The sequence below is a fragment of the Delphinapterus leucas genome, chromosome 15, assembly GCF_059928025.1.
Source record: "Delphinapterus leucas isolate spDelLeu-1000000601 "Yukka" chromosome 15, BTC_Dleu_Yukka2, whole genome shotgun sequence".
Taxonomy (NCBI): domain Eukaryota; kingdom Metazoa; phylum Chordata; class Mammalia; order Artiodactyla; family Monodontidae; genus Delphinapterus; species Delphinapterus leucas.
This window is the reverse complement of record NC_143143.1, coordinates 74,823,020-74,850,070: the sequence shown is the minus strand read 5'-3', so window position 1 is coordinate 74,850,070 and position 27,051 is coordinate 74,823,020. Positions and strand designations below refer to the sequence as shown.

The following is a 27,051-nucleotide window of genomic DNA, read 5'->3' as shown; positions in this document are numbered from 1 at the left end:
TGTTCCTTGGCTTTGGTCTCTCCACTACAGCCACTTACTGCTGACCTTGTATCTCCTCCTATCCATTCTCATCTCCTACCTCCCTCTTAAGAGGACCCTGTGATTACATTAATCACACCTGCGAAGGCTCTTTTGCCATACAAGGTAACATTCACAGGTTCTGGAGACTAGGACCTGGACGTCTTTTGGGGGCCATTTGTTTACCTACCACGGCATGCAACAACAAAAAAAATCACAGAATGCTGCTCTTTTGGGTACATGATCTCATATACCATGTTTTAAAGCAGTGGTTCTCAGCAAAGGTGGCACCTCCTTCTAGAGAGTAGTTTGGAAGTTTGGGGGACATTTTTGCTTGTCATAATAATTGGGGGGAGGTGGTATTTGGGACGGTTTGATATTGTGATTTATAATAAGAAAATATATATTTGGTTTTTGTCCCTGTTTCTGGTACAGAACTACTACTAAAGCCCTCAGAATTTCTAACAGCCAAGATATGGCAGCAGGCTAAGTGCCCGTCGGCAGTTGAATGGATAAAGATGTGTTGAATGGATACAGATAAACACACACACACACACACACACACACACACACACTGGACTATTACTCAGCCATAAAAAATTTGAAATCTTGCCACTTTCAACAATATGAATGGACCTGGAGGATATTTTGCTTAGTGAAATAAGCTAGACTGAGAAAGACAAATACTGTATGTTTTTACTTATATGTGGAATCAAAATGATAAAACAAATGAACAAACATAACAACACAGAAACAGACTCATAGATGCAGAGAACAAACCAGTGGTAGCCAGAGGGGTGGTGGGGCGGGGCATGGGTGAAACAGGTGAAGGGGATCAAGAGGTACAAGCTGCCAGTTATAAAATAAGTCACAAGCATGTAGTGGACACAGCACAGGGGATACAGTCAATAGTAGGATAATAACTTTGGCTGTAATCTACAAAAATATTGAATCGCTGGGCTTCCCTGGTGGCGCAGTGGTTGAGAGTCCGCCTGCCGATGCAGGGGACACGGGTTCGTGCCCCGGTCCGGGAGGGTCCTACATGCCACGCAGCGGCTGGGCCCGTGAGCCATGGCCGCTGAGCCTGCGCGTCCGGAGCCTGTGCTCCGCAACGGGAGAGGCCACAGCGGTGAGAGGCCCGCGTACCGCAAAAAAAAAAAAAAAAAAAAAAATATATATATATATATATAAAAAAATCACTATGTTGTACACCTGAAACTAATATAACATTGTAACTCAACCATACTTCGACTTAAAAAAAAAAGTGATAAAACTAAAAGAAGTGTCTTTTGTTATTCATAACAAGCCCCTTTCAACATCAGAGTTTATGTTAATACGGTGACTTTTAAAAAGTGCTAAGTACGGGACTGGTTGCCAGGGAAACCAAGCATGTGATTAGACGGTTGGAACTTTCAGCCCCGCCTCCTGGTCTCCCTCTAGGAAGGTGAAAGAGGCTGGAGATTGAGTTCAGTCACCGATGGCTAATGATTTCATCAATCATGCTTATGTAATGAAGTTCTCCATAAAACCCCAAAAGATGGATTTGGAGAGCTTCCGGGGTCGCGAATGTATCCACATGCTGGGGGGGTGGCACACCCCAGTTTCATGTGGGTGCTCCTGTGCTGGGGACCCTTCTGGGACCCTGCCTTATGTACTTCTTTGTCTGGCTGTTCTTCTGTATCCTTCATAATATCCTTTGTAATAAACTAGTCAGTCCGTGTAAGTAAATGTTTCTCTGAGTTCTGTGAGCTCTAGCAAATGAACCTAAGGAGGGGGTCATGAGAACCTCCAATTTATAGCCAGTTGGTCAGAGGCACAGGTGACAATCTGGACTTGCAATTGGCATCTGAAGTGGGGGCTGTCTTGCAGGACCGAGCCCTTAACTAGGGGGATTAACCTGTGCTGCTGTCTTCAGGAAGATAAGAGTCAGAATTGAGTTAACTGCTTGGTGGTGTTGGAAAACACACACTAGAGGGTGCCAGGGAGGTAGGACAGTCATTAAAAATGAAAAATTGTCCCGCATCCCATGTAACTTTCATATCTCTTGCTGCACACTTGTAAAAAACCCGTTTCTAATTATCTGAGCCTAGACTGTAAGTCATGTCTTTACTTTATTCCCAAGGGGCCTTTAGATCATCACTGAGGATGGAAACAAGCACATCTGTGTGCTGGGCTACATACAAAAACAGCTAGCTTCCCTTCACCTGCAAAGCTGTTGTCTACATGGCAGCGAGATTGCTCCTTTTAAAACAAAAATCAGAGCTGTCCCTCCTCATTTAAAACCCACTAGCATCCCCAGGCCCTCTGAATAAAGCCAATATCCTTCACTTTTCCACTCCAACGCACATGTCTGCTCCTTGAGCTTGCCAAACTTGATACTGCCTCAGGGCCTCTGCACTTGCTGTACCCGCTGCCTGGAATTCCCTTTCCCCAGACGCTTTCATGGCTGGCTCCTTTGAAACATTCAGTTCCCACTTTCAATACTAGAAAGACCTTCTCTGACCATTCCACCTCACGTAACCTGGATGCTGACCCTCTACTCAAGCTATATCTCATTACACTGTTACAGTTTTTAATAGCATTTATCATTATCTGTAATAATCTTACGATTTTTGGTGCTTCTCTCTCAATCAGAAGGGAAGCTCTGTGAGAGCTATTGCTATGTCCCTTGGACATGGAACACAGCCCAGTACTTAGCAGATGCTCAGTTAAGCATTTAAAAAAATGAATATATAAGCATGTATAAGCTTTATGTATATTACCGCACCTCCTCCTCAAAATATCTTTTCCCTCTTTTACAGATTCAGCAAGATTCAAAGCAATGAGGTGACTTGTCCAGGGTCACACTGCTAATAAGTGACAGAGCTGGGATTTATCCCAGGGCTACCTAAGAAACCAAAATCTTATCCATTTACTCATGAAATATGACTTTGCAGGAACTAATGACATAAAGTACTTTATTAGGGAAAAGAAGCTTAAGGCAGATTACCACCAGAATTTTTTTTTTTTGGTAAATGCCTGATTTAAAACTGTTGGGGGGACTTCCCTGGTGGCGCAGTGGTTAAGAATCCGCCTGCCAATGCAGGGGACATGGGTTCCATCCCTGGTCTGGGAAGATCCTACATGTCTTGGAGCAACTAAGCCCGTGTACCACAACTACTGAGCCTGTGCTCTAAAGCCTGTGAGCCACAACTACTGAGCCTGTGAGCCACAACTATTGACCCTGCGTGCCATAACTACTGAAGCCCATGCGCCTAGAGCCCGTGCTCTGCAACAAAAGAAGCCACTGCAGTGAGAAGCCTGCGCACCGCAATGAAGAGTAGCTCGCGCTCTCCGCAACTAGAGAAAGCCCGCGCGCAGCAACGAAGACCCAAGGCAGCCAAAAATAAATAAATAAAATAAATAAATTAAAAAAAAGCAAACCAAAAAACTTGCTGAGGTCTACTTTTAATGAAATGAAGGATCCATTTAATTAAATTACACTTCCAAAGTTGAGAAAAATGGCAGGCAGCTGCCATTCAAAACTCAGCCCTGATTCTTTTCTCAGGTCTCAGGCTGGCTTTCCTTTCTAATAACTGCTGGGCTTCTGAGTGGATAAAAGGAGAGGCCACGGGCTTGGGAAGGATCTCCCCTTATTGCCTCTGAGCATTTGTGCCTCTCATTTCCTGGTCTTGATATGGAAAAGCAAAGTTACCCAGTAAATCCCTCACTTCTCAGCTGCCCCCCTCCCTGCCCCCCAAGCCAGGAATGGTTCTTTGGGAACCAGACACTTTGGCTGAAATTGGAAATCAGCTCACTTCAGCCAGCTCGAAGGGCTCTGAACCCTTCCTTGGTTCCCCAGCCTTGCCCCCACCGCCCTACTCCCGACTTATAGTAACCCATAACTTTTTAGGATGTCATCGTATGTGTTAAAAAGGGGTGAGTTGGGCTTCCCTGGTGGCGCAGTGGTTGAGAGTCCGCCTGCCGATGCAGGGGACACAGGTTCGTGCCCCAGTCCGGGAGGATCCCGTGAGCCATGGCCGCTGGGCCCGTGAGCCATGGCCGCTGAGCCTGCGTGTTCGGAGCCTGTGCTCCGCATTGGGAGAGGCCACAGCAGTGTGAGGCCCGCGTGCCGCAAAAAAAAAAAAAAAAAAAGGGGTGAGTTGTGGGAAGTAACCACACTTGGTTACTGGTAACCAACTTCAGGGCCTCTCTAGATCCATTAATGTTATCAAATGCAATGCTTGCAAAAGTAATTTTCAGAAAAAAACAACAAAAACCATAACTCTATTTGAATACTATCTTGTTCTCACAGGGATCAAAGATCGGCTGCTTCCAGGGGTAGTCTCTTTCACCCTGTTCAGGGGGGTCTCAGGGGGAATGCCACGGTAGGTCTTTCAAGATGAGAAGGGGGCAGACCACAGACTCTCCTCTGAGATGCCTGTATTCTGACATCCTATGCGTTAAACCCACTTCTAGTCTCTAAGTGTATCCAGCCCCAGGTGTAAGTCCTCCCGGACTGTTTGCTTATCTTTCCTGCTCCAAAGGCATCTCTGAGTGCTCCCAGGGGGAGGCAAGTCTTGGTGCCTCCAAAGAGGCATCCGGAGATTTCCAAACACTTCTCTCAGCTCAAAGCTTCTTGGATGATGAAATTAGTTGACACTACTTTGTGCTCCTCATAAGGCATTTTCTTAGGGAAATGTATATAATGAGCAGAGGTAGATGTTTGGGAATTTGGGATGTGGTCTTCAAATATTTATACCCTCGCAAGTTCATCAATGGCTAGTAGTCGGGTGAGAACTCAGCTCCTTAGATGTGTTTCTGAAAAACTGGTGGCATGGTTAATAGTCAAATTCACTAACAGAATTACTTAATGAATTATTTTCTTTTTTTTTTTTTTTGGCCGAGCTGCATGGCTTGTGGGATCTCAGTTCCCTGACCAGGGATTGAACCCAGGCCACAGCAGTGAAAGCGCCAAATCCTAACCACTAGGCCACCAGGGAACTCTTAATTACTTTAAAAGAAAAAGCTTGGCCTAGTTCTTTAGGACTCTGATAGGTGGGTGCATGAACATTGCTTTTGTGTGTTTACGGAATGTCTCTAGAATGAAAAACTGGAGCTTTCTATAAATCAGGCTTGGTCAGCCTCGGCACTGTTGACATTTTGAGCCACATCGCTCTTTGCTGGGGCTGTACTGTCCACTGTAGGGTATTAAGCGACATCCCTGGCCTCTACCCATTAGATGCCAGCAGCACCCCTCACCCGGTTGTGACAACTAAAAATGTCTCCAGACAAGCGCCCGGGAGGCCAAAGTAGCCCCAAGTAGAGACCCGCTGCTCTAAATCCTTTAAAAATAATGAAAGGCTTGGTTCTTAGTGTTAGTCAATCAACTTTGTAATTCTAGAGCGGGCAACCTTATTAATGAAACTAGCTTTCTAAATCAGTGACGGGCTAAAAAAAAAAAAAAAAAAAAATCAAAATCTCGCAACCAGTGGAGTGGAAGGTGCTGTACTTCTGTCTCAAAGGGCAGTGTGACCCAGTTGTCCAGAACCACCACCGCAGCCAGACACCCGTCTACAAACTCGGGCTCTGTCCTTCTTACTAGAAGGTGAGTGACTGCTAGAAGTCGCTGTGCCCATTTCCTGGCCTGTACATGTGGGTAACCATAGCATCTACCTCCTAAAGTTATGGGGAGAGTAAGTGAGCTGATGTACGTAAAGCTCTTTAGGTGGATGTCTGGCTGGCAGCAAGCACGCCTGGTGAGTCTGTCATCCTTACTCACAGAATGGCTTCTCTGGGGCCTCACTGGCCACACCCAGCACTTGCACTGGGCTGTCCCTTTCTCAGGTGCCACCTGAAGGGGAGATCAGGGGAGACGCGGAGCAAAAGCTCGGTTTGGCATTTTGTGATCCTGGCCTTTTCCTCCTCATTTCAGCACCCAGACCGCCACAAGCCAGGCTTGTGTCTTGGGGGGGACCCTGTCTGGGCTTGCAGACTTCTGCTGCAAAGGGCGGCCTTGCCCGCTTTGGAGACGGTTCACAAATATAGGCAGCTTCCCACCTGCGTTTGCCTGGCTTTTCTCCTGTGTAGATTACCCTGATGCCCCCAACTTCGGGACAATGCACTTCTGTACCTACTCTGGAATGGAGACCTCTCCCCTTCTCTTTTAAAGAAAAACAAAAAACAAAAAACATGCAAACACACAAAACCAGTCAAAGCCATCACACCATAGAAGCCAACTGGGCCTTTAAAAAATCACAGCCAAGTAGCTGTTTACAAGCTGAACAAATAATTACTCTGCCACAAGGAAGAAAAGTATTAATTAAAGCTCTTCATTAAACCAGGCTCACTATTCTGTGGGGTTTATCTCTTGCAAGTGTCAGCCAGAGGTTAGGGAGGGATTAACACACAATGGAGGGCTTTGCCAGTTAAATCTCCTCCTTGTGGTTGGCTTTTAATAATAAAGTTGTCATTAAAAGAAAGAATTTAATGGTTTTAATTGGGTTTAATTACTTGGAAACTCCTGGAAAACAGATTAGCTTGTTTGAAAGAGGAAGACAAGAAAATGATGGTGGTAAAGAAAAAATAGGTTGATTCACATGTTTAAACAGTAAAGTTAAAAAAAAAACACCTGGCTTCTTTGGCAGTTTCAGGGGAGAACACAGAAAATAGAAAGGATCTTCTAAGCTCAGCAAACAGGTCTATTTGTACTCACAAGCACTTTACCAAAAAAACTGTAGGATAAATCCCATCATCACTGAATTACAAAAGAATCAAACTGACTACAAATGATAAAATCACAGTCAAATGGAAGAGAATAAACAAAGATGTCTAAACTGGGTCGTCTTTTGAAGTTTTACACAACTACCCAGCCTCCTAGATTTTTTTTTTTATCCTTTGAAAAAGTTCTTTCAGCTGGAGGTGTCTGGCAGCTTTAAAAGCATTTTCCTAGGACGTAAATTTAAAGGCCAAAAAATAAACAGCTAGATAAATGGAGCTGCGAACATGTATTAGGGGGACCAACTGTCCTGATGTGACTGAACTGACGAGGTTCCTGGGACTTGGCACTTTGAGTGTGAAAACTGGGAAAGTTCCAGACGACCCAGAAGAGATGATCACCCTAACGTGAGCCACCATTCAGGACCAAGGGGCATTTGACGGCATGGGAGACCAGCGCATTTTTGGAAGTTCACAGCAAGTGCTTAGAACAGGGCTGGACACCACCCAGCAAAGCGTCTCCTGCTTCTGTCCAGCAACGGACATGTCCTCATCAATGCTGTGAGTCCTCTGCTTACTATTATTATTATTGTTATTACTATTTGTAGTGGTAGTGATACTTCACCATACCTTCCAGAGAGAGGACATTCTTATCCAACCAGCAACACGCTTCTAAAGATGCAGTTCTTTAAAAGACATTCATTCATTCATTATTATTTATGATTATATTTATTATTCATTTATTCTATAAAAACTGTTCACTATATAGGAGGCACAGTTCTAAGCGCTTCACATATATTAACTCCTTTAATCTTCCCCCAGTGACCCCATGTAGTAAGTATTATTGCTATTGCACCCACACTACAGAAGCAGGGACTGAGGCGCAAGGAGGAAAAGTGACTTGCCTGAGGTCACGTGGCTAGGGAGTAGAGCAGGCTTTGAACCTGAGCTGTCTAGCTCCAGAGCCCATGTTCTAGACCAGAGGTGGGCGAACTTTTCTATAAAGGGCCAGATAGCAAATATTTTAGGCTCAGTGGCCCATATGGTCTCTGTCACAAGTACTCAACTTTGCTGCTGGAGAGTGAAAGCAGCCATAGACAATATGTAGATGAACGAGCACGGCTGTGTGCCAATTTGGCCCATGGTTAGGATGCAGTTTGCTGACCCCTACTCTAGACCGCTGTTATAATGTCTCCTACTATATGTCTCAGACACTGAAAGTCCCTTGCTACATGGAGCTTACATTCTAGTGGAGGGGGAAGGGCATGAAAAACTGAGACATTTCATTTTGAATCGTGACAAGTGTTTTGAAGAAAAGGAAACCTGAAGATGCGCTAGAGGGGGAGAGAGAGACCAAATATGTCTGTGTATATGTGTTTTGGGGAGGGCTGCTAGAGATGGGGTGGTCAGGGAAGGTCTGTCTGAGAAGGCAACATCTGAGCAAAGGTCCAAACGAAACAAAGGAGCCAGCCGTGAGGTGATTTGGTAGAAGGAACAGCCAGTGCAAAGGTCCTGAGGCAGGAACAAGCTTTGCGTGTTTGAGGAGTAGACAGAAGGCCAGTGTGGAGTGAGCAGAGAAAGTACGTGGGAGAAGGAGGAGAGAGCCAGGCAGGAGAATCAGATAATTTGGGGGATTCTAGGTCACGGGGAGGAGTCTGAACTTTGTTCAAAGCGAGCCTCGAAACCAGGGAACAGTTTCAAGCAAGGACAATGAAGAGACCTGATTTATATCCAAAACGGATCTCTTGGGCTGCCTTCATGGCACTGTGTCATCATGTCCAACCAAAACCCAGTGAGGCAGGTATTGTTATTGTACCCGTTTTACAGATACGTCTGACTCCGCGAATCCCCAATCTATTAAGTAAGAGCACTGGGACTTGTCTCCAGGATGGTCTGCTCCAATCTCATCCTTTCCTCCCTATGCCACTCAGCCCTCAAGGATGCAACTCTGACTGCCTGGACCATCATCATCTCTCAGTCCATAGGCTTCTTTGTGTTGAGTATCAGGAAAGCAAGGGTGTTTGGCATGAGCCCACACAGGCATGATTTCAGTCTGCAGAAAGGCTAAACAATTTACAAACACCGACAGTGTATGGTATGATGAACAGAGGTAAGTGTCCTATCACCCCCCTCCTCCAACAGAAAACCTAAAGAATGGGAGGTGGGTAGGAGAGAACAAACAATTCTTTTGAGTAGCAAAATCAATTTCCTCTTAAATGGTGACAGAGCACTCAACGTACTGTCAGCTGGAGGAGCCAAGAAGGACTGGATGGGGCTTCTTTCAGTCCCAAGGGTCATGTTCTCACAGGCATCCATCAGGACACAGGACTCCTCTTCTCTCACTCCCCAACTTAGCTGTCAAGGCGCAGCATGGCTGAGGAGGGCATAAATTCATCCATCCATCCAACAAATATTTACTGAGTGTCTTCTATGTGCCAGGCACTGTTCCAGGCACTGGGATACAGCAGCAAGCAAAGCAGCCATAAACGGATGAATAAGGCAAGATTTGCGGTATGTCTGATGGCAGGGCTGCTGTATGGCCGCACAAGCTGCTGTGTATGGCTGTGCACTGCACAACCCAGGGGCATCATTCACAAAGACCGCCATGAAAGTGCCGCTTCCTAGAGTTGAGCAAAGTGCATTCTGCACAGCTGTGCCCTGCCAGGAGGTGATAAAGACTAATGGGAAAAAATATAGCAAAGGATTTGTGTTGTGTGGGCTCTGTGGGAGGTACTGCAGTTCCACAGGATGGTCAGGGAGGTCATTGCTGAGAAGGTGGCATCTTCAGGAGACGAGGGGGGAAGCCATGCGTGAGGAAGAACATTTCAGACAGAGGGAACCAAGTGTTCAAAGGCCCTGAGGTCGGCATGTGTCTGGCAGGGCTGAGTACCACTGAGGAGGCCAGTGTGGCTGGGGTGGAGTGAGGGAGGGGAGGAGTCCTAGGAGATGAGGGCATAGAGGCAATGGGCCAGACCCTCTAGAGCCACATCTAAGGGCATGGACCCTGGTAACTGGGCCAGATTTGATGTCAACTTCAAGTGTTTACTGAGCACCTACTATGTGCTGGGTAAGACCATGCAGGTTCTTGGCCCTCATATGGCTTAAAACATACACGTGGAAGTGAGTGTCTGCTGTTCTTGTCTGCCCAGCATCCATGCACCTGCTGATAGCAGCATTTCCTGAGTGTTTTAGGTGGAACTGCATCACTCCCTGTCTGTGTAGTTCCGAGGGAGCCGGTCCCACCTACCCCCACCTTTGAGTGACTGGTTCTAGCTATAGGCCACGGAGAGCTTCGTCTGGCACTCGGTTGCAACTACTGGGAAAACGTTATTCTGTTTTCGCTGGGGTCACTGAGCTGGCAGGATGTAGGTCTTGTGCTGCTTGGGGGAATTTTTGCCATGACATGTGAAAGGAATGAAGCCAACCCAATGGAAACAGAGCAAAGAGATGCAGAGAGACTGGCTTCTACTGACACTGTTTGAGCCCCAGGATTCAGCCGCGCCCCTGAACTTTTGGTTATAAATGCCAATAAATTCATTTTTCTGCTTAAATCAGCTTGCGTTGGGTTTTAACAGAAAGAAAATTAAGTTGACAACTAATTACAGGGCACACAGAACGGGCTGTGCTGGGAAGCAGAGAAGTGGAGAGAACTAAGACACAGTCAGTCCCTGCATCTGAGGTGCTGGAGTCGAGTTAGGGAGAGACACAAAAAAGTAGGTGATAAAATAATTAGTGACAAATAGTATAGGGTGCTAAGGGAGCACACAGGAGGGACACCTAACCCAGTGTAGTCAAGGAGAGCTTCCCAGAGGCAGAGATGTCTAAGATAAGACCTGAATGCTGAGTTAGCATTAGCTGGGCAAATGGTTGGCGAGTGAGGAAAGCACTCCTGGCAGAGGGAACAGCACGGATAAAGGTCTGGATGTGGGGGAGTCTGCTGGTGCAGCCGTAAGGCTGTGTAGCCTGAAGTAGAAAGTTGAGAGTCTGAGAGGTGAGGCAGGACAGAATGGAAGGAAGTAGGTCATGAAGGGTCTGGAAGCCAGCCCAGAGAGTTTGGACTTTATTCTGTGGATGAGGCACGAGAGACAACAAGACTTATAGAGACTAAGCAGCTCACTGAACTGAAATGGTGCAAGTGAAACATACACCTTGTTGATCTTTGATTTTCCAACTCTGGGTACAACTCTTCTTACAGAAGGACAATAGTGCAAGTGAGATAGCAAACAACAGCTGACATTTGGCCTTAGTGTTAGGGAGGCAATAGGGAGTGGTGGGGATTGTGGAAAACTGGTGGCCACCGACCCCACTGAAAGGAAGCAGCTGCTATGCAGCTCCAGCCAAGTGGTGACATTTGGGGTTCTGGGTGCTGCATGGCCAGATCTTCTGATTTTTCAAGAGAACCCAGAAGCCTGAATTTCTGTGTAAAATCTCCCAATTTAAAACATTTATTTATTCATTTAAAGTATGGTTGATTTATAATATTATATTAGTTTCAGGTGTACAGCATAGTGATTCAATATTTTTACAGATTATTCTCCATTAAAGATTATTACATTATATTGACTATAATTCGCTGTGCTATACAATATATCCTTGTGGCTTATCTAAAATCTCCCCATTTGATGGGTCCTAATCAAACTTACAAGCTTTTGCACAGCAAAGGGAACCATAAACAAAATGAAAAGACAACCTACGAACTGGGAGAAAATATTTGCAAATGATGCAACTGACAAGGGCTTAGTTTCCAAAATATACAAACAGCTCATACAACTCAATAACAAAAAGACAATAACCCAATCAAAAAATGAGCAGAAGACCTAAACAGACATTTCTCCAAAGAGGACATACAGGTGGCCAATAGGCACATGAAAAGATGCTCATCATTGTTAATGATTAGAGAAATGCAAATCGAAAGTACAATGAGGTACCACCTCACACCGGTAAGAATGGCCATCATTATAAAGCCTACAAATAACAAATGCTGGAGAGGGTGTGGAGAAAGGGAACCCTCCTACGCTGTTGGTGGGAATGTAAATTGGTGCAGCCACGATGGAAAACAGTATGGAGGTTCCTCAGAAAACAAAAAATCCAGCAATCCTAGTCCTGGGCATATATCTGGAAAAAACTATAGTTTGAAAAGATACATGCACCACTGTGTTCATAGCAGCACAATTTACAATAGCCAAGACATGGAAACAACCTAAATGTCCATCGACAGATGAATGGATAAAGAAGATGTGGTACGTATATACAATGGGATATTACTCAGCCATAAAAAGGAATGAAATAGCGCCATTTGCAACAACATGGATGGACCTAGAGATTATCATACTAAGTAAGTCAGACAGAGAAAGACAAACACCGCATGATATCACTTACATGTGGGATCTAAAATATGACACAAATGAATTTACCTACAAAACAGAAACAGACTCACAGATATAGAGAACAGACTTGTGGTTGCCAAACGGGGGTAGGGGGGTGGGGGAGGGATGGACTGGGAGTTTGGGGTCGGCAGATGCAAACTATTACATATAGGATGGATAAACAACAAGGTCCTACTGTATAGCACAGGGAACTATATTCACTATCCCGTAATAAACCATAATGGAAAAGAATATGAAAATATATATATATAAGTGAATCACTTTGCTGTACAGAAGAAATTAACACAACGTTGTAGATCAACTATACCTCAATAAAATAAATTAAAAAAAACTAGCCACTTTAAATGCTGGCAGCTAATTTCAAAAATGTAACCAAAAAATATGTTTGAGAGTCAGGTGTAGCCTGCAGACCTCCCCTCCCCAACGGGGAAATCAGGCATAGGAAGGAACTGGGGTTGGACTGAAGGTTTGAAAGCTACGCATGGAACTTGGGGGCCTTGTGATTGGCTGTGGTCTGCTCGGTGGCAGAGCGGCTTCCAATGCCCTTTGGAGTTTTGGGTCTGATCCGTTTTCTGCCATTAGGTTGCTAGGTTGGTAGTCTTGGGCAGGGCCTCCGTGTCCTGGGTACAATGGGGATCACCACATCTACCTTGTAGGTTTGTCTCGAGGACCAAGGAGGTGACTCCTGACCCAGTGCCACGCACACAGGGAGAGATTGACACTTTTTATCCCTATAATCAAAGGCTTCTGGGTATGGGTTATAATATGCTAGAAACTGAAATTCACCGTAAATGCGAAGTACTTATTTTTATTTATTTTTTTTACTCCAGACACCTAAATTCGACAATGAATGAAATGGACAAATTACTCAAAAACTACAAACTACCAAAACTCACTCAGGGTGAAATAGCTGTAACTATTAAAGAAACTGAAATCATAGTTAAAAACCTCCTGAAAAACGAAATCTCCAGGTCTACATGGTTTCACTGGAGAATTCTACCAAACATCTCAAGAAGAATAGCACCAATTCACCACAATCTCTTCCAGAAAACAGAAGAGGAGGCAACACTTCCCATCTCATTTTTTGAGGCCATTATTACCCAGACACCAAAACCGGATAAGAAGAGTATTTAAAAAAACACCCTCATTTTTCAAGTAAAAAATGTTCATCATTTACCAGCTCCAGGCAGTTTGTGTTCCTTTAACAGCACCTACAGTGCCCTTAGGGAAACATTATATGATTCCCGGGCTGGTCTTTTGAGGTCAGTGGGGCAGGAACTGTTATTCCAATTTTACAGATGAGCAAACCTCTATTTAGTTCCAAAATATTTCCATCACCCCCAAAAGAAACCCCACACCCACGAAGAAGTTGCTCCCCATTCTCCCTCCCCTCCGGCCCCTGGTAATGACCAATCTGTATCCTGCCTCTCTGTGGATTTACCTACTCTGGATACTTCATGTAAATGGAATCATACAGTGTATGACCTTTTGTGCCTGGCTTCTTTCCCCTTAGCATAATGTTTTTGGGGACTGTCCACACTGAGCATGTATTAAGTACTCCATTCCTTTTTATGGCTGAAAATATTCCATTGTACGAATATCCTAGGATGTGTTTATCCATTCAACCATTGATGGACATTTCCAAAGAGATTCTTAAACTGCATATTTCTCTTTGAATTAGGCCCTGTTGGGGAACTTGCATCAGCGCTTTCCCCTCTCTGCCATCGGAAGGGCCCACAAGTTCACTAATTCACAGAGGAATTGTGGGAAGCAGGCACGGTGCGGGGAACCTCTTATTTCCCTGTCAAAGTCAACCCCCCATACAACCGCCTTGATACCTTCCTGCCACTCACCGAGTGACACCCTCATCACCAAAGGCTCACGGGAATTCCAGTGATCTTTGGATAGCTCAGGAGCCCTATTGTTGGGAAGTAAACACCGTAAAAAAGTGCAGGTGGGGCGCTGGGGGAGACGGCTTCTCAACCTGCTAGTTAAGTATAAAGGAAAATTGTTCCCATTATTTAGGTTCGCAAGGTGCCCGGGATTTTTTTCCCACCACTTATCATTGTGAGCAGCACCCCCTATATTTACAGCGGACAAAAGAGCTTCTCATTCTAACCCAACCGACAATTTGTTGTAGGTTTTGCACAGGAGATTTGAATCCCTCTTATCATTATTATCATCTTTTTTTTTTTTTCAGATGCCCTCCAGCATTCGTTGAAAGGTGGGGCTAGAGAAAAAAAAGTTGGCCTAAGTAGTCTGGGGAAGCAGTCGCGTTTGTTAAATTTGGGGGCGGAAAATGAGGAGTACTCAGGAGTCTTAACTAGCTCAGAAACCCTCCACCTAAGTAGAAATGGTCTCTCTCCAAGCAGCCAAGAGCACGGGCTTCAAAGAAAGTCTCTGCTAATGAGCGCTTTTCTGACAACCCCAAACCATCTCTGAAATATATTTTATGTTGGAAGTAATCCTTTAATGCTCTAAAATACATGAGCAGAGGCACTTGGCATGGAGGCCCAGTGGCTCAGGGAAGAACTATTACAGGGGATTAAATCTACAAAGGGTACCACTCCCCTGCCCACGGCCCCTCCAACTGTCATTCACCTCTAGGACATCTTTGAAAGCATTTCCAATCTCTTCCTCATCCACCCCTGCCAGAATGACAACGGCAGATGTTCGCGTCTTGCCCTTACTGGATGGAATACAGTGACTAGTTAAATCGCCACCCCCGGTCCTACAAAGAAAATAATCATTGCTTGAGAAGGCCAATCAAAGTCATCATTTCTTTATTAGCCACAAAGACTAAATACCTTTTACTTAACTGAAAAGAGAGCGGTGGGGGGGGGGGGACGGGGGGAGGTGGGGATGGAGATTTAAATACAAGGTTTAACCCCCAGTGGGGGAAAGAAATCTCCGACTTCCTCAGAAAATCCTTTCCAAATTGTATTCATCTTGACTTAATCCACATCTACCGAGTGAATTAGGCAGTATTTATTTTGAAAATCTACTTTATAGAGTTCCAAGGACTCTGTTTTCCTTGGGCAGGGCTGACTCCATTTCAGAGCTGGAGGCCGCTGCGAGGGCCCCGGCCAGGCCTTTAAACGTCCAAGGTGCTGGCCTCACATGGTTAACACAATGTAAATAAACACAGCTGAGCCTGGAGAAATTGGAAGGTTTTCTCATTAAAGAAATAAAATAAACAGATGTCCTTAAGCACTTTGGCTTGTGTTTGTCAAAGGATGGAGAGCTCTAGATGTCTGAAAGGCAGAAATGAATTAGAGTCACATCTCAAGGTAGAAGGGGGAAAAAGAAAGAAAAGGATCTGTGGTCATCTGAATTAACTAATCGTCCTCCAGGGAGGGCACTTTTGATTTGAACCTTAGCAACTTCTACAAATAGTTTTTAACTGCTGGGTCATAAAACCAGGGATTTTATTTCTTCTCAGTTTGTAAAGCAGTAACGGACAGGCCAAGCTGCGTCTCGCCAACTGGATCTGATTGAATCCTGATGGCACTGTGCTGGGTATTGGATTCCGGAATCTGAGCCGGAATCACGTAATTACACCCGCTGAGGGATGGGGGAGGACTGTGGCTGGTCGGAGAGGGCAGGGGAGCCCCAGGGGGAGATGTGTAGAGCCAAAATCTAGCCAGGCTCTCTCTGCCCAGTCTCTTCTAGATACACAAAGAGGCTGGCAGGATCCACGAGAAGAGTCGTCACCAGGTGAATTCATGGCTTACATCTTGCCTCACAGACTAATGTGTGAAGGTGTTGAGTTTAAATGTCCATTCTGGTTCAGTACATCTGGGCTGGGACCCGAGACCCTGCATTTTTTTTTTTCGTCTGCCTCAGGTCATTGAGGCATGCAGGATCTTTTGTTGTGGCGCGCAGGCTCCAGGGCACGTGGGCTCTGTAGTTGCGGCACGCGGGCTCTCTCGTTGAGGCACACGAGCTCAGTAGTTGTGGCGCACAGGCTTAGTTGCCCCGTGGCACGTGGGATCTTAGTTCCCCGACCAGGGATCGAACCTGCGTCCCTCGCATTGAAAGGTGGATTCTTTATCACTGGATCACCAGGGAAGTCCCGACTCTGCATTTCTAACAGCTCCCTGATGATGCCTGTCCCTGAACCACACTTCGAGGGACGAGGAGGGTTACATTACCACAGGGATCTGGCAATGTGGAGTTTCAGTTCCTATAAGAACCCATCGTGAAGATGTCTGAACATTCAGGCATCCTTAATGCCTTAGTTTGGGTCTCCCCTGTGATGCAGACCCTGAGCCTGGGATTCAGGTGCAAGCAGTTTATCTGGGAAGGTGACCCCAGGAAGCACTGGTGACCGAGTATGGAAGTGAGGGGGGAAGGGAAGGAAATCAACAGGGGCAGGTCAATGAGCAGGCTGCTGCTGCGGGCTTTCTCCCTCTGCGGACGCCTGGGAGACTGCACCCCAGATTGTCACAGGTACGTGCAGAGGAAACCATCATGTCTGTGGGAATGGGGAGGGCTGCAGGGATAAAGGTGAGGCATTAACAGCATCTGCTCCAGTGGAAGTTCAGTCCCAGCCACTTAACGATGATAATGATGACGTTATTCTATCACCAAATAATCACATCAAGAAATGAATAATTGCAAGTGTATTACGGCAAGCCCTCCATGAGTCATCGCGACAGGGCGTTTCGATCTAGTTGGAAGGCTGGAGAGACCTTCCTAAGGAAGGGGCGCTGGATAATAGTATGGCTTCTCTTTTATTTGTTGGAGGAGGGGAAGTGATAGGATTTAAACCACATTTAGTGAGCAGAATTCCCAGCCTTGATAATGGATCCCCAAGACAGATGATCTTTAGGAAGTAAGTTAGCCTGTGCTTTGTGGGGAGTATGGTACGGTTTTTGAACCACCTGACAAAGCTTGGAAGCTGGGTGGAGGGAACCAGGGATGCCTGTGTCCCGCAGTCTACGCGGAGGACCCGGAGGTCATGGGGACCGGTAACCTCTGCCCCACATATCCCACCTACGCTGGGCACAGCCTGGCATTGGCAGGTCACAAATGTAAATGCCACTGGCGGGGGCGGGGTGCGGGGTTAAGGAGGCACCACGGATCCATAACCCACAGCCCAGGGAGGATGTGTGACTCCAGGGAGTGAGGGGGGCAGAGGTGAGCCCCAGGGAGCATGTCCTGTCAAAGGGTCTCCACTCTTTGAAAACTCAGGCCTGGTGTTGCCAGATCTTCCTATTTTCCAAGAGAAGTGAGATATCCAGGTATTTAGGTAAAAAATCTAGATTTTAAAATATTGGCAATGAATTGAGAACTTAAGGACATGCCAGGGTATCAGCCTGTCTTCAAGCCAGAGTTGGCCTTGCCAGTTTGAAACCTCTTACTTTTTCAGATTGAGCAGAGCCTGGCCCTTTTAAAGGGGTGACCTAGAGGGAAACCCTGGATTGGATCCTGCTCGGGTAGGCATCAAGGATCACCTGGCTCCATTGCAGGTCCCCCACCGGCCAAAGGGTCTCTGACTCCAAGCCTGCCTGGAGGAGCTACTTGCTCAACACTCCACAGCCTCTGCTGAGCCCCTGCTGTGGGCCCAGCTCTGGGTTAGGTCAGGCCAGGCTGGCACCCAGCATCTTGGCCCCGGAGAGACGCTGACAGGCCCCTATCTTGTCATGTGTGTGATTATTTGTTCCCTGCAGGGCAGGCACCTTGGAATCTCATTTCTGCAGTGCTTGCAACCACACAGGCTGAAAACTCCCTACCCACGAGCTATTTATTTATTCAACAAATATTTATCAAGTGGATGTGCCAGGCACATGAAGCTATGAAGACATTAGATCTGGTCTGTGTGCTCTTGGAGCTCAGTCAAGCAGAAGAGTTCACGCCAATGGCTTTTAATTTTCACCCTGAGGACATTCACATGGATCACTGGGGATGCAGTTTAGATACATGGTTAAGAGCAGTGGGCCACCTCCTGGCTTTCATCTCTTTCAAGGTAGGTGACCTTGGCTGAATTATGCTACCTCTCTGAGCCTCAGTTTTCCAGAGATGGGTATAATAGGAGCAGTCATACCTTATAGGTTTGTTGTGTAAAGCTCAGAGCAGTTCATAAAGGATGCTCGTCACAGCATTGTCTGTGCTGGTGGGGAGCTGGGGGGAGCTTGGGTGTCCTCCCTGGAGGAAGGGGGCATAAGGAAGGCATGGGACCCTGGGATTCAGAGCAGCAGGTGGATATAGGGTTTCTCACCCGCAGCACTATGGACACTTGGAGCTAGATAATTCTCTGTTGTCGGGATTGTTCTGTGCATTACAGGATGTTTAGTGGTATCGCTGGCCTCTATTCTCTAGATGCTAGGAGCAAACTCCAAGTCATGACAACCAAAAATGCTTGCTGTTGCCAAATGTTGCTTGGGGAGCAAAATCACCTCCAGTTGAGGACCACTGAGTTAGAGCAATGGAGTTGGACATAGGGCAACGTGGAAGGACCTAGGGCCACAGTGCAGAGGGAGAAAAGTGAGAAACAAGGGGTATTTAAATTTCATTTACAGACAGAAGACATAAATGCACACAAGAAGACAATACGTATTTTACAGGAAAGTAAACAAAAAGCTACACAATCAATTATGGGGAGGGGAGGAGGAAGAGTCCAAATGGATCTACAAAGAAACATACGTTTGTACCCACGTGATACAAGAAAGAGGCCTGCGTGGACAAACAATGTGAATAACTGAACGTTGGCACTTGAGGTACAACTCAAAAAAAAAACAAAAAAACGTTCACAGTGGAGTACTTGGTATATAGTGAATGCACCAAAAAAAAGGGGAGAATTTTTTCAAGAGGAATTTGTTAGTTGGCAATAGAGGGAGAAGAGATCAGGTCCCTTCAGAGGGAGACCATGGACAGAAATTAAGTAAGACATCTCTGGAGCCCAGGGAGCGAGAATAAGGAATCACTTTTCATTCTTTATCTGCGGTTGGTTCTGCCTTCAAGATATATCCAGGCTGCTGCACTTCTCATCTTCCTCATCTCATCCCACCCTGGTCCAAAAAACCATTATAGGACTGGACTGTTGCAGCAGCCCCCTCACAGGTCTCCCTGCTTCCAGCCTTGCCACCCAATAGCTTCCTTTCCTGGGGAGCAGCAAGAGGGGTTCTTTAGAAATATAAACAACAAACCTCATGGCTCCCACTTCAGAGTAAAAGCTAGTTGAGTTCTACTTGACTTGTTGTGCTCCAACCATGCTAGCATCTTTGTTGTCCCTCAAATCCATCAAACTTCTGCCTCAGGGCCTTTCCACTTGCTGTTCCCTCTTGCTCTTCTATTAGATATCTGTTCCTCCACTTCCTTTTTTTTTTTTTTTTAAAAACTAGTTATGTCTCACTGTTTCAATAACAGTTTATAGTTTTCTACTCTATGTGCTTCTATAATTGTTATGAACAATTCCCATTTTTGTTGAATGTTAAGTTGTTTTAATTTTTTGCCATTTATTTTTATTTTTATTTTTTTTGGTATGCGGGCTTCTCACTGTTGTGGCCTCTCCCGTTGCGGAGCTCAGGCTCCGGATGCACACGCTCAGCGGCCATGGCTCACGGGCCTAGCCGCTCCGCGACATGTGGGATCTTCCCGGACCGGGGCACGAACCTGTGTCCCCTGCATCGGCAGGCGGACTCTCAACCACTGCGCCACCAGGGAAGCCCCCTCCACTTCCTTTTAAGTCTTTATTCAAAATTCAGCTTCCCCATGAGGGCTCCTTCCCTGGCCATCTTTTAAAAAATTTAATTTCAACCCCTTTCGCCCTGCAATACTTCATATACTTCAAAGGACATCATCAATAAGGGGAAAAGACCACTCACAGAATGGGAGAAAATCTTTGCAAATCACATATCCGATAATGGACTGTTACCCAGAATATATAAAGAACTCTTACAACTCAAAAATAAAAGACAAATAAACCAATTAAAAACAGGCAAAAGGTCCATTGACAGGTGAAAAGATAAAGATGACATATAATGTGTATGCACACACACACACACACGTGCACACACACACAACGGAATACTACTCAGCCATAAAAATGAATGAAATAATGTCATTTGCAGCAACATGGATGGACTTAGAAATTATCATACTAAGTGAAGTAAGGCAGACAGAGAAAAGATAAATACCATATGATATCACTTATATGTGGAATCTAAAATATGACACAAATGAACTTATTTACAAAACAGGAACAGACTCTCAGACATAGAAAACAAACTTATGATTACCAAAGGGGAAAGGTGGGATCAGCACCTTTCCCCTTTGGGAGAAATTAGGAGTTTGGGATTAGCAGATACAAACTACTATATACAAAATAGATAAACAACAAGGTCCTACTATGTAGCACAGGGAACTGTATTTAATATCTTGTAATAAACTAATGGAAAAAAATGAAAAATTATATATATGTATACATACATACATACATATATGTATATATATAACTGAATCACTTTGCTGTACACCAGAAAACAACACAATATTGTAAATCAACTATACTTCTATTAAAAAAACCAATCAACGATTTAATAGGTATTTCTCTAAAGAAGATACTACAAACGGCCAATAAGTACGTGGAAATATCATTAGTCATTTGTCAACATAATTAGTCAGAGGAATGTAAACCAAAACCACAAGACATCACTTCGCATCCACTAAGAGGACTATAACCAAAAAGACAGGTGATAACAAGTGTTGGTGAGGATGTGGAGAAACTGGAACCCTTATCCTTTGTTTATGGGAATGCAAAATGGTGCAGCTACTCTGGAAAAGAGTCCGGCAATTTCTCAAAAGGTGAGCCATAGAGTTGCCATCTAACCCAGCGATTCCCATCCTAGCTGTATACCCTAGTGAACTGAAAACACACGTCTATGCGGAAACTTGTACATGAGTGCTCACAACAGCTTTATTCATAAAAGCTGAAAACCCAACTGTCCATCAGCTGATGAATGGACAGGCAAGGTGTAGCACAGTCACACACTGTAAAGTTATGCAACAATAAAATGAAGTATTGGCATACGCTATAACACAGATGAATTTCAAAAACATTATGCTAAGTGAGAGAAGCCAGTCACAAAAGACCACATATTGTGTGATTCCATTTGTAAGAAATGTCCAGAAGAGGCAAATCTATAGAGACAGGAAGTAGGTTAGTGGTTGCCAGGGGCTGGGGTGGGCGGTGCTGGAGGAAATGGGGAATGATTACTAATGGGTATGGGGTTTCTTTCTGGGGTGATGAAAATGTTCTAAAATTAGATGCTGGTGATGGTTGCACAACTCTGAATATACGAAAAACTAATGAATTGTACACAGTGAAATGGTAGATTTATGGTATGTGGGTTATTTCTCAATAAAGCTGTTATTAAAACACACACACACACACACACACACACACACACACACACACACACAACCGGGCCTTGAGTTGAGCTTCCAATTGGTACTGAGCTGCCGGGAAGGCAGGGCACTAAAGGAGGAGTCAGGGCTGACCCACTGTGAACCCAGGAAGACTGCTGATCAGTTCCCCTTATGAGCCCTTCCTGGCCATAGGCAAAGGCTCCTGACCACCAGGAGCCTTTTGTCTAATCCCAGCTGGAAAAAACAGAGTTCAGGGACTGCAGGGAGGCGGGGTGGGAGGAGAGGTTAGGAAAGAGGCGGCCGGCAATCACTGGCGTCTCTGGCTCTCCAGGGAACCTCTAATGGATCCACAAGATGTGGGGAGGTACAGCTACCAAAGGGATGCTCTGGTTTTGAGCACTGGGTAGGAAGAGATGGAAAGGAAGTGGAGAGATGACAGCCTTGAGCAGCACATGCCCTGACTGGGAACAGGAAAAGGGCCCAGTTTCTGTTTTAAAAGTCAAACAGTCTGTTTTTGAATCATTTCTTAATCATTTTAGCTCTGTTGGTCTTATTTCCCTAAGTAAACAGCGAGTCGCTCCTTCGGCTGGGACCACAACTGATACGATTTCTGCTTCCTGTACAGTGCTTAACACGATGGCCATGAGCAAAGAGTCCTTGGTGTAGATGTACAGAGGGTCATGACCTTCAGAGCCCACTTTGGACACACTCCTCACTCCAGGATCCTCACCATCTTCTGGAAAGAGCACTTCAGTTTTCCCTGGGGTAACATCCCTCCCCAGCTCCATCCATTTGGTTGGGATGGAGCTGACCTGCTCCTCTACTCCCTCCATGCCAGGCTCTTGATCTAGGCTGGCTACACAGAGCCACAGAGTTTGACGTATGGATGGGCATTTGACCCAGTTTGAGCCAATGAGGTTCAAGCCTGGGAGCTGTGCCGGAATTTGGGAAGTAGGCCTTCTTTTTCAGTTGGGATTTCTGAGAAGGAGTTGCCAGAGAAGGAGTTGCCACATGGAAAAAGTCAGCTGAGGGATGAAGAAAGACCAAAAGCCCTAAGAACACTGCTTGAGCTTCTGGATCCGGCCCAGGCTGAATCCCATTACCTCTGGGTTTTTCCAATTACTGTCATCTAATAAATTCCCTTTGTAGCTTAAACGCTCTGTGCTTCAAGCTGAGAGTCCCACTTGATACCAGCTATTAATAATGGGTTCCATGTGGCTGCAGCTTTTGGAAGAGCACAAAGAGAAAGAGATGTGGGCCAAAAGTCAAGGCCATGAATTTAAGTTCCATTATGAACCTGACTACATAACCTCCCTGTGTCTCAGTTATTCTGTCTGTAGAATGGGGCTCACACTCCTCTACGTCCTCTCCTCTCCTCTGTCTTCCAAGTTTATAGCTGTAGCCCAGACCTCTCTTTGGAGCTTCAGACCCACAAATACAGTTGTCCTCTAGGTGTCTTGAACAGAACGAAGTTTATTCTTCCTCAACAATTTTCTCTTTCATTGTTCTTCCTCTTACTAATGGTACTTTGTGCTAGAAAATGCTAGCTGTCCTCTAATATCCCTTCTTCCTTTCTCCCTCTCAGAATAATAGAATCCCTGAATTTTAATAGAGCACATGACTAGACTACATTTCCCAGACTCCTTTGCAGCTGAAGGTAGCCATGTGATCACATTCCAGCCAGTGGCACGTGAGCAGAAACCATCTGTGCAACTTCTGGATCTGGCCCTCCAAAGAGAGGGAAAAAAATAAAAATGAAAAAGAGAGAGGTGGACTCCCCTTTTCCTGCTTCCCCTTCTTACTGGCCGGAATGCAGACATGGGGGTGAGCTACGTTTCATCTTGCCAACGAGGGCAATGCTCCAGGAATGGTAAAGAACAAGATGGAAGGGGGTCTCCATCCCTGGTACTGGGTAGCAGCCTTACCAGCCTGAACTGCTTATGCCTGGACTACAGGGTGAGAGGAATAAACTTCTATCTTGGTTAAGCCATGGTTAGTTTGGGTCTCTCTTAGGGTGGCTCGATTTAGGAAAACCAACCAACCAACCAACCTCATTCCTCACTTAAAAGAGCTGGAGAAGTAGAAAATTCTAGAAGAGGAATAATGATGGCACTGGAGACCTGGGGGCTCCAAGAGCATCTCACCTTAGTTTTCCCTGGACATCCTGGGAACACCCAGAGAGGCAAATGCACCTGAGGTCTACCTCTCGTTATCTCCTGGATGACCTCACTCTCTCTGGGCCTCAGTTTCTCCTACTGTACCATGGAGACTAATTGATGTGATGGTCTCCCAGGTCCTTCCAGCTCTGACCTTCAGTGGTTCTGTAATTCTAGGATGGATGTTGAAACTCAGAGGCCAATGGGGTCAGGAGGGTCCCCTAAACAGGCCAGGTGGGGCTGTGGATGGGCTGGAGAGTGTACACCCCCGCTAACTGGGCAGCTGCTACTCAGCCCCTGCTGATTGCTGCCACATGGGAATGCAGGATTGCTAGGTTTTCTAATTTTTCAAGAAGACTTGGAAATTGCAATTGTTTTGGTCTGTGCAATCTCCTGATTTTTTAAATGTTGGCGACAAATTCACATTTTTTCAAACACTCTAGGGGCCAAACACAAATGTCTGCAGGCAGAATTTGGCAGGTGGCCCCTAGTCAGGAATTTTTTGTTTTGATACTATTTTCTATCCTACCTACCTTCATTCACCAAATATTTATTCAATGCCTACTAGGTGGGGGGCACTGTTCTATACTCTGGGGACAAAGCAATGAACAAAACAGAAAAAAAAAAGTGCCTGTCGTCATGTTGCTTTCATTCTAGAGGGTCATCCTGATTCATTTTCCCAACAAATATGTATTGAGCAATCTGGTCCATGCACTGTGCTTAGTTGGGTTGATAAAAAATGTTCACGGTCTCTGTCCTCAGGGCACATACAGCTTAGAAGGAGACAGAAAATAAGTGCATAATTATAATATAAATGAAAAATAGAGTTATGGGGAGAGATGCAATTTAAATGGGGGTGGGAGTGGTTAGGAAAGTCCTCTTGGAGGAAGCTACCTTGGAAATGGGAACTGAAAGATAAGTATGATTTAACCTAATACCTGAACTTTCTAGAACATTCTAGATTATAGCAGAAGCTTCCAGTGTGCCCCTCTTCTATGTCCTCTCAACATGCAGAGGCTTCCTCCTGTTAGGACCTGTGATTCCCTGCCCTAGGGTTTTCATGGGACAGGCCAGGACAGGGAAATAACCCCCCCAGAAAAAGCCCTCAACCCACGATGGAAGGGAATGTGTAGATAATTATCCCAGCACCCTTGCTCCTTGGGGGAGTCAATTCTGAGGTGTGTTCCAGAGTAGCCCAGAGGTCCCCGGTGGTTCTGAGTCACAGTTACCTGCAGCCATAGCTATCTATGTACCCTGTATTGGCTGCCTTCCCTTCCCTGCCTCACTTCCCCACTCTGTACCTCGTGCTTCCTGGGATCACCGCCCGACTAAACTACCAGCACTCACTCCTGGTCTCAGGCTCTGCTTCTGGGAAAAACTCGGAAGAGATGGGAGAGATGGTGGCAGGTTCCAAGGACAAAAAGCAACTCAGGACAAGTAAGAGAAAACAGGGCTGGAGAGCAGGGCAGGAGCCAGCTCATGAAGGGCCTTGGAGGCTGGGCTTAGGGTTTGTCAACGTGGAAGCCACTGACGATTTTTCAGTAGAAGAGAGACCAGGCTTGTATTTTAGGATGACCCCTCTGTAGGGGGCTGGAAAGGGCAAGAGTGGAGACCAGACAGCTGGAGGGGAAGGTGGCTGGGATTAGGTGATGGGATTGGAGAGAGCTGGCTGGTGATAAGTGACATGGACCAGGTGCCATGGGGCCCAGAACAGAGCTCTGGGCTTTGTCCCTGTCTTGAACGAGCCTGTAACTTGGTTTAAAGAGTGGTAGTGAGACACAGACACAAAAATCTTAGCCTGGATTACAAAGCCCTACGCAATCCATGGGAACTGAATTGTTGCACGAAGCTGTGGAACTTCTCAAAGGGTAAGAAGAGTGAAGGAATGGTTCTTGGGGGGCCGGTGGCTTTATTGGGGTGGTTAAAAACCATAGAACACCCAGCCTGGGTGGGCAACTCACTACTGCAGCCCCTTTGGGAAAGCCCTGCTTTTTTGCACTAGCTGCCGAGTGTGCTCTGGTGCTTTCAGCAGCTCTGGACTCTGCCATCCTTTACCTAAGCTGTGCACACTCCAAAAACGCACGCCGGATTTCCCGCAGGCACTGCTAGACATATTAACGGCATTCCTCCTCGGCAAGAGATTTCTGCACCACCAACACCATTTTTATATTCTTTACAACATAACGGCAGACGATAAATCTATCTTGCTAATTACACATCCAGCTTGTTATAACCCTCATAAAAAACACGAGCAGCTGGAAAAGCCATGAGGTGATGTCAAATCATATTCCCGGGCTCTAAACAGAAACAGAAATATTTTCCAGGCGCTGGTGCGTCTCATGGTTCCCACTCGTGTGTGGAAGCAGCTGCCAATAGGTCGCTTACCTCGGATGAGCTGACGGTGCATCTGTCCCCTAAAGCCGCGCCCTGCCACCTCTACCTGTCTCCTTGAAGAGACACGGCAGACGTCTGGAGCATCCACATGTGGTTTGATACAAAGCCCATGGGATCGGCAGGGTTTGGGTTTCAGTGGTTGGGTTCATTTTTGCATTTTTAAGGGCGTTTTGACATTTCTTGCATGGACCACCGGTCAACCGACAGCATCTGCCCGGAACTCTAACTGGATGGTTCCCCGACATAATTTGTCGGTGATACATTTGCAAAGTTGTTGCTAAGATCCATGCTGGAGCTGACAAAATGCCTCCCCCTTGTCTCAGAAAAATGGAAGGAAAATTAAATTCATCTGCCGGAGACACTAAAATAAACAACAGGGAAGAAGAAAAGTACTTTACCTCGTTTTTCAGCTAGGATTACTGGGTTTGGCTGAAGCATCTCTTAGCCCTCTTAGGAGGAGGGAGACAGCCGAAGACTACAAGCTTATATCCTATCAAGTGGATGTTGAATGTTTCATGTGTTGGAAGAAAAGGCATGGGAGACAATGGGAGAAGCTAATTAAAATTTCACATGTCAAGGGAAAATTCCATAGGCCTTCCAAAGCCCGGCTGACGCAAAGGGGCAGCTTGTTGGAGAAGCCATCCTATGAACTGCTCTCGCAATTCCCAAGGCAAACCAGCTGGACAGACTGTCACGTTGAGAAAAAAAAAAAAAAAAAAAAGGAGGCAAAATGGATTCTTACCTTCCCGTATCTGGAGGCAAAAGTCCCCGTGAGTAAGGAGTGAAAAATAATTATTGTCTCATCCAAGTCCCACACGAACACACGCTGTGATGAAAGAGAGGGAGAGAATGGAGACAAATGCACTTGCTTGCATTTGACTTAATGTCTGCAGAAATTAATTCCCTGGGAGGAAAAATATGTCTTGAAAAACATTATCTTTAAGTTATAAAACATGTGACTCACGCATGTATCCTCGAGTCCCCATTCAACCTCAGTTGTGTAAAATATATTCTGATGGCCAAGTTTT

At 45.7% G+C, this 27,051-nt stretch overlaps 1 protein-coding gene across 10 annotated transcripts in view; it reads right to left on the bottom strand.

Annotated features, from left to right (window-relative positions):
* Positions 1 to 27,051, bottom strand: part of EYA2 (EYA transcriptional coactivator and phosphatase 2) — a 254,907-nt gene that overhangs the window by 46,479 nt on the left and 181,377 nt on the right. For 9 of the 10 annotated variants that reach the window (XM_089897015.1, XM_022564975.3, XM_089897017.1 and 6 more), the window contains one exon: positions 26,766 to 26,849. The exons of the other annotated variant lie outside the window; for it this stretch is intronic. In XM_089897015.1, the coding sequence (XP_089753141.1) occupies positions 26,766 to 26,849 (84 nt within the window). The remainder of the gene's footprint in view (positions 1 to 26,765; positions 26,850 to 27,051) is intronic. 10 annotated transcript variants of the gene reach the window in all.